Below are 13,084 nucleotides of genomic sequence, written 5' to 3'. Positions count from 1 at the left end.
TTCTTGAATTATTAGTAAAAAGCCTAGCTTTTTTTTTTTTTAAGGTGTGTTAATCATAAAGCACAGAGAAGGTTCAAATTGCTCAACATAATCTTTTTGAGTAGCAACTGCAATTGAGGGAGACTACTTTTCACCAATTCTTCCTGCACAGGAATATGAAAACTGGAACTCTGGGATTAACTGTCACTAAGACACTCAAGAGACAAAAGATGTCCTTGTTTTTCCCCCACACACCCACAAGAAAAGGATTGCCTTCAGAGCTGTACCTGAGCAGTTTATATTTGGAAATGAAGGCTTTTGTGCATCCGTGCTGTGAACACTTGTAGGGGCGCTCCCCTTTGTGCGCGTAAGTGTGGACTGTGAGCTTTTCAATGGAATCAAATATCTTCCCACAAAGTCGGCAAGAGTAACTGTCTGGCTGCTTCACTTCTTTTCCCTTCAACAGTGAAGACCGGCCATTTCTCCATTTAGGTATAAACCTCACAAGAGCATCACAAGTGCTTCCTGAGCTGGCACAACTAAGCTTTGCAGCAGAGGAACATGAAATGGTCCCATAGCACTGAGTGATGCTTTTGCCTAATGCCGATCCTCTCAGTTTCCCTTTAAGTTTGCTTTTTGCTTTTACGGGTCCCAATTTATTTGGTGGTCTGAACCTTGTGGTAAGGACTCGGTCTTTATTGATGCACTGGTGAGATTCCAGCAGAGCAAAAGTTGCAAAAGCGCTTCTACAACTGGAGCATATCCAAGGGTCTACGGGCTCTTTCTGCAATGAGAACAGAAGCAGGTCTTTCTTATTAGCCATTCTAAGGAAAGGTCATATTCTTCTCACTGACACTACATCTTCTCCTGGGCTTTCCCAAGACCTGTTGTCCTTAGTGATATTTATTTCAGTTTACTACCACACAGCTGTTCAGCTGGAAATGGATTCTCTCTAGGAGTCTAGCAACTATAAGGAAAAAAAAAATGGTTGGCTGAATACTGATTTTCACGTTTTTGTTTAGCATTTACTGCAATAGTACTGAGTCCTTCACCTTTGTTCATCTCTGTGTATTAGATTTCAAAGTCTATTTGTTCCTATTATGGAATTACTTATAAACGCAATTGAGAACTGTACTTTAACTTTGGACTGACATAATTTATCTGCTATTGCAACCAAATAAAAATCCCAGAGCTGAGACCTGTCTAATTGGATGGGTTTCTGCACACAAATGTAGTTTAGCCACACAGGATTTCCCTGTTTTGGGCTGACTCCATGCTGCTTGCCCCTTTGTTAATGCCTCCAGGAGAGATTTCTTCACTCAGCTTGACATTTGGCATTAGACTTTCTTAAACTCGATAAGTTTTAGCTTTGGGGATATCAAGCCTATCCTAGCTTAAAGGCATTAAAACAGTTTTTTTCTTTTTTAATGCAATGTATTATTTGGAATTATTATTTCTGTAGAAATAAGAGCTCTACTGGATTCACTTGAATTTACTTTGAATATAGACATTTTAAAAATTCGAATGAAAAACAATTGGAAAAAACGACGACAACAAAACCAACAGTCACTGACGAAATATACTTCCAAACAATACACAACTGTGTACTTCCTTAGCTGTCTCTGTATTTCACTTACGCTTCTTATAAAGTGTCCTTGGTTTCCTTTGTTCTTGGGTTAGCTTGCTTTGGAGAGTATAGTGAGGCTATGCCCACTCTGTCTTTGTTTACAAACAGAGGCTTCCTCTCTCATTTCTGTGTCTTATGCTGTGGCCCTCCCACTCCTTCTTTCCAGACTGTATAAAACCTTCAATGCAAGTGAATTCAATGCAAGTGCAGCCTGGAACACAATCCCTATAAGGAGCGGCTGAGGGAACTGGGGTTGGTTAGTCTGGAGAAGAGGAGGCTCAGGGGAGACCTCATTGCTCTCTACAACTGCCTGAAAGGAAGGTGTGGGGAGCTGGGGGTCGATCTCTTTTCATAGATAACTAGAGATAGGACCAGAGGGAATGGCCTCAAGTTGCGCCAGGGGAGGTTTAGGTTGGAAATGAGGAGACATTTCTTCTCAGAAAGAGTGGTCAGGCGTTGGGACGGGTTGCCCAGGGAAGTGGTGGAGTCACTGTCCCTGGGGGTGTTTAAGGAAAGGTTGGACCTGGTGCTTAGGGGCATGGTTTAGTGGGTGACATTGGTGGCAGGGGGATGGTTGGACCAGATGGTCCTGGTGGTCTTTTCCAACCTTAATGGTTCTATGATTCTATTCTATGATTCTATGAATCAATTGGGTTACTTTCCTTCATGGAGCACCCCTGAATTCCTGGTTCAATCATATTCCCTGTTTAACATTTCGTTCTAGCTTAGGTGTCAATATTCACAGTCACATTTTCAACACTTAGACACCTTTTCCATCAGTTTAAGAATTCTAGCTATCATATAAAGGTAAAGGTATTGGGATTAAAAGAAGAGTTTTTACCCAGGAAAGACTGAAATAACCAATGCATTATCTGACCAACCAATCACAGCATAACAAAGGGGAATTGGTGAGAAAAGTCTGAGGCTGGACAGTTTGGTTACGTAAAAAACAATGACAAACTCAAGTCTTTCCAACACATCCCATTGTAGTCTGGATACTTCTAATGGCTCCACTGGATAATGAACACAGGAGATGAAGAGCAGCCTTTCCATGGATAGCTGTTTGGTTAAAATTGCTCTTGGCTTTGTGTTAGCCACCTATTCTATGACTTGCTCTAGCATTACCAGAGTTACATAATCAGATGAAGCATGTAAGCAAGCTGTAATTTACTGTGTCTGTTGATGGCTTGAATGCAGATTAGTGGTACTTACTGCTACTGGAGGCAATGGACAGACATCAGATTCTTCTTTAATAAAGACTGCAGAAGCTTCCATAAATTTGGCATAATCGGCAGCATACCATACTTTCAATTCTGTGTGGGGTTCAATTGGCTGTGAATGGAAAACAAATAGTTCACATTTACTTGTGCCATTTTTTTCTACACAAAATAATACTGTGTTGAAGATCGGGGGAGGAGAAAGTACAATTTGTTATCATTACCCAAGCTGCATTAACTGAATCTGTTTAAATTATTGATAACTTAGTTTCAAGAGTCAAATGTTTTTTGAGCATTACTATCCGCTGGGGTTTGACACTTTCAGAGTTTCTAAAAGCAGATATGAGTATGTACAGAGATTTTGGGGGGACAGTAGCAGGAAGGGTGCCTCAGCCTCATGACCTTCGCTCAGTGAGAAGTATTTATCTGGGATGTCCAGACATCCAGCAGTCTTTCTGAGCAATATGGCATGCCTATTCCTTCATGTCTTGAAGCCCCCCTGGACATAACACTTAACTGTCAGGTACAGGCAAAAGAAAAATGCATTATGAATGCACAACAGCTTGGAAGCCTCCTGGATGTGTCACGCTTACTGGGCATGGGTACAGAATTAATATGTGAACTGCAAGTAAAACTTGCACATTTCTGGCAAGACAGCTAAGGAAGTTCTTCACACTTGCTGTCTCTAATGGGCCAGGCTCGCTATGCACGTGCTAATTGTACCTCTGCTCTTATTTCGCTGAAGCCTTCCTACGCAGGACTAAGGGAGTCCATACTCTGCAGTCTCCCATCCAGTCATGCCTGCACAGATCTTCTTGGGACTGGACTATGACCTCCTCTTACAAATACTTTCAGTCAATAATACAGCAAACAGAAAAAAAAAGTTGAATGGTTATACTCACTGGCTAAAAATCCATTATGTACTTAGAAGCAAAGGAGAAAAGTAACTTTGGGGTCATGATTTATGACTTCCTGGCCCTGTACACCATTTTATTCATCTATAATCAAAACCAAACCAACCGACCAACCAAACAAGCAATCGGACAACATTGTTGTAATAGGTGTACAGCCAATCTGCATTGTACTTATAGTTTTATTTCAACTAAACTAAACTTATGCCACTAAAAAGAACAAACTAGCCTGGAAGGATAGCAACTGAGTCTCATTCCACATAATGTGCCATCTCAAAATGGACTTATTTTATAAATCAGTACGGCATAAGCACAGTAGGTAAAAGATAACAGTCTGTGAATAGCAAAAGGTGACAGATAATTGTGTGCATAATGTCCAAAACTGAACTTTTGAACTCCCAAGCACAAGCCGACTTATTAACTACAACCATTATGGGTTGGCTGTATGTTCTGATACAACCTAGTCTAAACAGAAGTGGTCTGTGGTGAATCTTCCAATTAATAAAGGATGTGAAGCAGAACCACCAATTCAGAGGCCAATCATGCATTGAGCTCCTGAATAGTCTATTTAGATGGAGAAAACTAAGCCATCAGGAAGAGAAACTTGGAAATGGGGGAGATATACAGAGATACGCGTCTGGGGCTGCCCTGGGCCCTTGGCCAGTGACACCACAAAATGGCTGCACAGCACGATACCGCCAGGACTTCCTGCCTGACCCTCCTGGACCGGCAGCGATCTCCCTCGTGGAAAGTTGAGACCTAGTGAATGTGACTTTGTAGGGGAAGCAAGTGCATGAGTGTGTGAAATAATCTAGTAAAATGAAAGCCCTAATCTCAGTTCTGAACCTCTAGTATCCTAATCTTCTACAGGATATCATTTACTCTGTCTCAGCTGTGGTAATAACAGAAACCTATGACAGCACCCACAAGAGATTCTCCTGTGATGAAACAGACAGCAAGCCTGGATTATTTTTACTTCCTCATAATTCAGTGCTTTAAAAAAACACTTATTTCTAGGGATTGCAGTCATTAGATCGGCAAGTACACCAACAGTGCTGTCAGTAGGCCACTTAGACGTATACATACATGTATGCTTTTGTGTTGTAGTTTCATGTTACTGAAATTTTTCTACCTTTATTCTAAACTGATATCTCTGTAAAAACAGTAGAGAGAGGAGACAATACTTCTACTCCCAACTTAACAGAATTTATTCAAAATATCTTGAGAAAATATCTTCATAACCAGCCCTAAGGAAGCCTCACAATGTGACCAGCAGGGTGTGCCTAAGTATAGCAAAAGGCTATCACCTTACTGACCTGGACACTGTCTGCAGGATGTAATGGTACCATGAATGGTACTGGGACTTAGGAGTGAGAAAAAGAGAGTAACTCCCCATGATGCATAGAAAGGGTTCCAAAACGCATCGCTCATCCTAAAATACTCTTCATTTTAATATATAGGATGCAACTCTCCATTAATGCCAATGAACAGTATTGTTGAAAACAGCAGAAAGCTGTTTCAATACAGTATTTAAATTGTATCAGAAGTTTCAAGTTATCAATTTGTAACTACAATTTCTTAGAAAAGCATTTGCACATGCTTTCCAAATACAGTATTATTAATCCTGTTAGTTTTACATGTATAGCATGCATCTAAAATCACATACCAAATCTCAAATGGTACCGACTGTATCAGAATTTCAAGCACCGCCTAAACATTGTCACAGAGTGGTATATACTGTTTTACATTGATTTTTTAATTGCTTTATTATTCATCCAAAGGCAAATATACCTAACATTGTTATAAAAGACTTTGAAGATATAAAGTGTTATCACCATTAACTTACTCTCACACCATCACTGTGTGGTAAATATTTCCACAGTAACCTCTTTTGACTAGTATTCTATATTTATTTTTATGTTGCTCACTATGCTATACAGGTATTTATTTAGAATGATAAAAAAAAAAGATCAAGGAATGTTCAAAATACAGACTTCAGTTTCCTAAATGAACAAGAGTTCTGATTAAAGTTCTGATAAAAAAAAAAAAGTGCTTTGATTAGTAATTCTGTTCTGATTAAAAGTTCAAGTTCTGATTTAAAACAAATAAAATGAAAAAAAGTCTGGAAAATCATACTTAAAGAGGCTATTTAGTATCCTGTTTCTGAGCACCTGGTAATGTGCTCAGAACATACCGTGTGTCCAAAAATGTAATAAAAGAAAGAAGTGTGTGTGTGCTTTCCAAGAAAAAGTACCGTTGAATGTAACACTGCTAGATAATCTCTCCATGTGCCTACTAGGAACTGAAGAGTGGTAAGACTTTTCAGCATTCATGTTTAAACACCACCACCACAAATGATATTTCTTTATTTCTCTGCTCAGTTTCTTCACTACCCACAACAGTATGTACACATTGCCTTTTACTGGAAAACCCCATACACTGCTTGCTTTACTATGGATTAAGTGACATAAAGGGTGGTATGTCGTAAAGCTCCGGTTGAATATAACCAATCTTTCATCTGTAAAAGGGTTGGTCTTTCAGAATCTTTGTTGGTGAACTGCCATGTGAGTGACAGGTGAAGCAATATGGGTTTAAGTACCTTAACAGTCGTGAAGTAGACTTCTCCACAGTGCTGATAAGCCACAAGGGTCTGTTCTTCTTGGTTCCGGGCTAGCCGGACAAACATCATCCAGTTTCCACAGTCTTCATTGGGAGTGTCCAGAAAGTACTTCCCTCCATCTTTCAACACCTGAAATAAAGGTGGAAGATGGGAGAAAGAACAGGGTAAAACCAAGTCCTGTACAGAGACACATTAATTTTCTGTAACTTAGAATCAGAGCTACTAGTTATTTACCTTCTCTCAGAGATACATTCTTTGAAATCATGGTTGTTTTGAAATAGATCACTCTCAGAGAACACCAAGTGCAAAAGAAAGCAAAGAATGAGTACCTTCTGAGGCGCCCAATTACTAAAATAGCTGTAGGTCTTTGTGTGTGTTTCCAGTTTATATTTCTCATTTTTTTATGTTACATAAAGATAATATTATAAGAACTAAGTGCAAGCAGGTAGGAAGATAAGCTTTGTGCCTTAATGTACTTCCTGAGTACTTGATAATCTCAAACTTTAGTGATGCATTAATGCTATGTTTTGCATGGAACAATCATGCAGCTTGTGTAATAAGTCCAAAGAGGTAACGTACAATATAATGACTTTTTAACAGTCATCTCATTTTCTCCTTAACAATGTAAAAATAAATACAAATGAACAATTGTGCCAGAAAGATCCTTCTTTTTGCTTTACTTCATTCTTCCTAGATTCCTTAGCAAGAGAATGCCTCTACAAGGCAAACACTCCCGACCTTCTCATACAAGACAGTTGCTTTTCCACACTCTCTGGAACATGGACAGTTGAAGCTGCATAACATGTCAGCACTGCATATATCTGTTCTAAAACCCACTTACACTAACAATTAATTACAAAACAAGTCTCATTTCCATTGATTCTGGGAACTACTTTACCTAACTTTGCCTCGTTTCCAATGAAAATACATGCCTGATGGTCAAGTCCTGGTTTGATTGCATTCAGAATGCTGCTAGAGAAATGCCAAGGCAGCTACTGATGTCATGTAGAAAATCTGGGACTTCAGTCTCTTTTTGTGAAGAAACAGCCCTTTCATCAGCCAGAGCTGTGCTTATCAGAGTACACTTTAAAGCAAACTGGGCTGACTGATAGAGGATAGGGTGTGGTTTACAATGGCTTGGTGGAGAGGAAGGAACTGGGTGATTAGCTCATCCACGCTCACAAACTTGCTAGAGATGTACCTTTTCTGCATTTGTAAGAATTACAGTGTCACGTAAAGATGGAAGAAATTTAGTTATCCAGAAGAACACATGCTCTCTGGTATCAACATACAAGGAAAATCCCACAGCAGAATAGTGTTCCTTTCCTGGCAGACCACTCACATGAATTCCATGAGCAAATGAAATCTTCAGCAATTACTGAAGCTATTGCTTTCATTCTGAAATGAAATTACAAGAGTATCTACATCTATGCCTTCCTCCACAGCAAACTGTTTTCCAGTCCCAGGCTTCTGAGGAAAGTTCAAAGGAAGACATACAGCATGTCATGGGACAGCTGCTGCTGGCCTCTCTTGGAGGGTGGAAGGGCCTGATATTAAATACAGACTCTGGAAGAATCATGGCTTGTCAGAGAGTCCTAGGAGAGGCTGTGCCTTGACCACGGACATGCTGCATGACAAAGACGTGTGCCCAGGCATGACCCCATGCAGCAAAATGCAGAGACCGGGGTTTAGAGGACTACAGTCAACCATTACTCCCAAGGTGTTGCTGTGAGAAAGAACGTGCATGTAGATATATCTAAACTAGGCTGGTCCTGAGACAGGCCATTATATGTGCTGGAAAAATACTAACAGTAGTGTAAAGGGTCCAGATGAGGTGACCAGCATCTGACCAGCTCTCTACTCTGCTCTCATGAGACACTACCTAGAGTACTGCATTCAGCTCTGGTGCTCCCAGAACAAGAAGGACATGGACATATTAGAACAAGTCCGGAGGAGAGCCATGAAGATGATCAAAGGGCTGGAGCACCTCTCCTGTGAAGACAGGCTGAGGGAGTTGGGGTTGTTGAGCCTGAAGAAGAGAAGACTCTGGGGAGACCTCATAGCTGCCTTCCGGTACCTAAAGGGGGCCTACAGGAAATCTGGGGAGGGACTCTTTGTCAGGGAGTGTAGTGATAGGACAAGGGGTAATGGCTTTAAACCAAAAGAGCGTAGGTTTAGATTAGATGTTAAGAGGAAATTCTTCACTCAGAGGGTGGTGAGGCCCTGGCACAGGCTGCCCAGAGAAGCTGTGGATGCCCCATCCCTGGAGGTGCTCAAGGCCAGGCTGGATGGGGCTTTGAGCAACCTGGTCTGGTGGGAGGTGTCCCTGCCCATGGCCAGGGGTTTGCAACCGGGTGGGCTTTTAGGTCCCTTCCAATCCAAACCGTTCTGTGATTCCACAATTCTATGATTCCATGAATATACAGCAAGGGATGGTAACAGCCCTAAATAACCAACTGAATAAATAAATTGAATTAGTACACTGTCTGTCAAAGTTTATATACAATCACATCATTAAGAAATGTTTCCCCATCCTTGCACTGCTCCTTCCTACTAAGCAAGTGTCCTAGAGCATATTTCTGCCACTATCGCTAACTCAGTGCACACACTTAACTCTCCCAGTGGAATGGTGTTAAGTACAGATCCTCTCGTTCTGTTATGGAAGACTACTATCCTTGGAATCTTTCAGGAGCCATATTCCATGAAAACTTAATCAAGAGCAGTTAGACCAATAGGCAAATCACACTGGAAGTGGTAAAACTAGAAAGCAGGAAAGCAAACTCAGCGTATAGGAACATATCGTTACTTCAGGCTATGCTGTACAATCTAGTAATATGATTTAACTTCATACGTGGAGATCAGAAGTACAATTAATTAAATAGATTAGAAGGCAAGCTGCCCAGTTAAAATAAATATGAAATGTCAAAGACATATATGTACTTCATGTTAAGTCATATGGTTTTTACCTGAAGGACTAGCCTACTCTCATCATAACGGGTCAGTTTTGTAGACAGTTGACCAACATAAGGACCAAACTGTGTTCTCTTCTGTATTACTTTCTTTGCAAATACTCCAAGGACTGTGAATGAAAAATAAATAAATAAATAAATAAATAAATAAGACCAGTCTAATACTAATACAGGCATAATGAGCTATTTCTTGTGTAATTAGAGTTATGAAAATGGAGACACCCAATAGTGCTGAACACATTAGTTTTTCTTCTAGACTAATAAACCAGGTAAATCATTCAAAGGCTAAGAGTCTGAAAAGGATCCGAGTCTTTACAGAGGCTTTTTAAAAATGGGACTTACATTGAATACAATTTGCAAAAGTGCATAAAACCCATGACAAGACATTAACATACAATACTCAAATGTGCTGATACTCTTCAATGTACAAGCTGGTGTTATCACAGTGCTGTGCTTGTTGGTATAATTGACAAGGTTGTCGTTTCCCAATATGAGAGAAGAGGATCTATAAAAACTCGGAATTTTCCATTTTACCCGGTCTAATTTAATACCAATGGATCAACACAACAGGCTTCTTGCCATTCTCTTTCTGAAATGTCATCTACACAGAACTAATTTTACACAGGTATCTGTGTAAGATTTGCACACTGAGCATGTAGTTCCCCTGCTCAAATGTGGACATTCGAGCTGTCCTGCCATCTAAAGGAAACAACTGTCTCTCTACAATGTGAACTGAAGATGCTGTAAAAGGTACATTAACACCTTGTGTTCTTTTGAGTCTGCAGGGGGTGGGTGGTGGATGAGGGATGTTATTTACCATTTTGTTTCTGGCCTTTTATTGAATACTCTTTCCTGTTTTGCATGCTTGGGAAAAGAAGAGACAGGTAATAGTGTATGGCTGTTACCATTAGATACAAATTCAACATTCATTAGAAGCCTATCTCCTCAAGAGAACCAACTGATTGCTCACAGTTCAATGTCACACCAGCTCTGGCTAATGTCCTGACATCAGTCTATGCATTGAGGTTACTAGAAATCAGTCATAGAAAACAGTACCTGAGTCTGAGCTTTGGTTACGCTCAGCTTCGTACAGCTAATACCCAATTAAGTTACTCACAAAAACAAGCCAGTGTTAGTACAGCCAGTGGCCTCCTCTTTCTCAAATGTGGGGAAAAGAGCAACAATACTTACTCTGCTGATTTCCAGCTCGCAGCTCCAACACTCGCAAAGTAAGGTAATGAGGTAGGGTAAGACGGGCTCGGCTAGGAATAACCCTGTCTTTAGCCTTGATGAGTGGTCCATGGAGTTTGCATTCTCCTAGAAGGCTCTTACCGCAATCCTCACACCCTAAAAATCCAGAAAAGAGAACCTGTTATTTAAAATGCTGTGCTACTCTCCAATTTTGTCCCTTCTAATTTTCTCACCTGAGAACACAGCTTAGATTATCTTTTTTTTTTTTTTCCTTTACACCACTATTCTACATTAAGTCGTGAAAAGATCTGCAAACCAAAACTGAAATAGGAAGGTTTGAAAATAAGACCTCCAGTTTGTGCATTCACTCCTGTGCGCATTGGTAGGTCCTGATTCCAAAGATTTATACAAAGCTCATTCTGAGGTGTTGCAAACAGTCCCTTTGGAGACTAGGATGGCAGGAAAACTGGAGCTCGCAGTATGCACACCTTTAAATCAAGGTATATATATTTATATATAAATGAGAAAGGCAACATTACTAGTAATAACCAAAGAAACTTGCAGAGATCCAAGCATCCCAGGAAAGATCACTGTGACTTTGTGAGCTTACACAGAGCCTTTTTAGTTGGAGATGAGACCCTTGGTGTAACACAGAAATGGGTGTGATAGGAGTTACAGCCGCAACTCAGTCAACCGCCACGCAAGGCAGCCTTCTTAGAGTGTGCAGCCTATGGAAAACACAACGGGCACACCACATTTCCCAGTGATCCTTTCTTAGTAATCACATTTGCAGAACACAGAAACCATCCAGAGAAGTCCCTAATGAGAAATACATGTCTGCAACTACTGACTTTCTCCCAGCACGGTACGGTATTTTTGGTTCAGTGTAGCTCAGACTGGCTGCCAGGGAAACTCGAATTGAGCAGGGACACAACCCACCCATGATACTCTTCAACAGAAGTCATCCAGGCAATGGAGTTACACGGGGCGATGGGAAAAACACTGCACGAAACCTTTTTATAGACAGTAGAAACCAAACCAGTGAGCCAACAATGCTTTATGATTGAGCTAAGAGGAAAAGATGATGTTGGTCATCCGTGACCACCTTGCTTTGTTTTACTTCTGACAACTCTAGTGAGCAAGTCTATTCAAGTAAGTGTCAGTAAGCAATGGAAGGGGGAAGCCAAGACAGCCAAGAGAGTTCAAGGGAGCCACAGGAAGCTGTAGCAAAGACTGGGCCAGGAGAAATGAGGCTTCACTACAGGTGGGAGCTAGTAGCCAAAGAGGTTCAGAGAAGCATAAGGGCTCAGAAGACACCGTCTGGAGAGACAATGGAGATGGTCTTTGAGAAACGATGGTAGTGACACAGAAGCAATATTCAGTGTGGCTCCAAATAGTTTCCATTTGAAAACACAAGTAGGCAGTAGACTAAATTACACACCTCAAGAGTCTGGTCCAAAATCTCCCCAAATAAGTCTGAAGTGTTCCTACTGAGTTCTCTGGTGTCTTCACTAGCTGTAAATGAGGAGGTAGACCTACGTGTTTGTCAGTCTGCAGACATGGCAGGAGTCCATATTTTTCAATACTTTGGGGACCATGTAATAGTTTTCTTTTGTCATGGCTCCCAGGTGGCACACCTGCACTACGAATAGCTGAAATCCATGACTTTTTTTTCTTTTTGCTAGTATTACAGATAAAGAACATGCCATACTACTGTCATCACTGTGGCATCACCACAAGCCACATTTTCAGCCATCACTGAAAATGCACAAAAAAACCCCACCCTAAATACAGCTGCAGGATAGATTTTTCTTGTTACACAGCATTTTATGTACCTGAAGGTCCTTTACAGCTAGGCTGCAAGAAAAAAAAATATTTTCATGGTGATTTAACATAATAGGCTTTTAAATAAATTACAAACAATCTATGTCTTCTGAGGGCAACCAAGTTATTAGGGGTCCTCTACCAGCTTCCTGGGCTTACCTAGAATAATAGCGACTTTGTTTCATGTTGCACAGCTCCTGCTTGGAGAGTTGTTGTATGCAAATAGCTGAAAAACATTACCAAAAGCAAAAGGGAGACAAAGAGCCGCTGTTAGAGGGAGGATGTATCTAATCATAAAGTACACGACCTTATCACTCCCTGCCATGCCTCTGTGATTCATCGCCTGAATGCCCAGCTCCTGAGCAAACCTTGCAGCCCTCCCGGGGCAGTGCCACGGTGGAGGCCCCGGGGCAGGCAGCGGGTAGGCGAGGAGCAGAAAGCAGGGGAGAAGGACACAACAGGCCTCCCTTGAACCTGCCTCCAAATCCGTCACTGGTATCCTGTCGGTTAAACCCTGCTGCCATGCAAGCAGGTGGTTTGGTTTGAAGTGGCCTGACTGGGAAGGCTCATGATCAAATACTCCCAGAGACAGCGGTGGCAACCACAAAACGAGCTTGGCGAAGGCCCCGCTGACGGGTGGTGACATCCCTGCTCTTGATTGAGGCACTCGCCACCACCTGCAGGTGCCGTCACAAGCACAGAGCTGACCTCCCAACCAGCCTCCGTCCACGCCGGGGGAGGATTTG

General features: G+C 41.3%; 1 protein-coding gene across 8 annotated transcripts in view; it reads right to left on the bottom strand.

Moving 5' to 3' along the window:
• Positions 1 to 13,084, bottom strand: part of PLAGL1 (PLAG1 like zinc finger 1) — a 48,456-nt gene that overhangs the window by 3,673 nt on the left and 31,699 nt on the right. For all 8 annotated transcript variants that reach the window (XM_080587292.1, XM_080587294.1, XM_080587293.1 and 5 more), the window contains 5 exons: positions 10,515 to 10,670; positions 9,321 to 9,433; positions 6,334 to 6,483; positions 2,819 to 2,938; positions 267 to 763 (listed from right to left, as the gene is read on the bottom strand). In XM_080587292.1, the coding sequence (XP_080443418.1) occupies positions 267 to 763; positions 2,819 to 2,938; positions 6,334 to 6,483; positions 9,321 to 9,433; positions 10,515 to 10,670 (1,036 nt within the window). The remainder of the gene's footprint in view (positions 1 to 266; positions 764 to 2,818; positions 2,939 to 6,333; positions 6,484 to 9,320; positions 9,434 to 10,514; positions 10,671 to 13,084) is intronic.

This window comes from Anser brachyrhynchus (genome assembly GCF_964034855.1).
Source record: "Anser brachyrhynchus genome assembly, chromosome: 3".
NCBI classification, from domain to species: domain Eukaryota; kingdom Metazoa; phylum Chordata; class Aves; order Anseriformes; family Anatidae; genus Anser; species Anser brachyrhynchus.
This window is presented reverse-complemented; position numbering and strand designations above follow the sequence as displayed.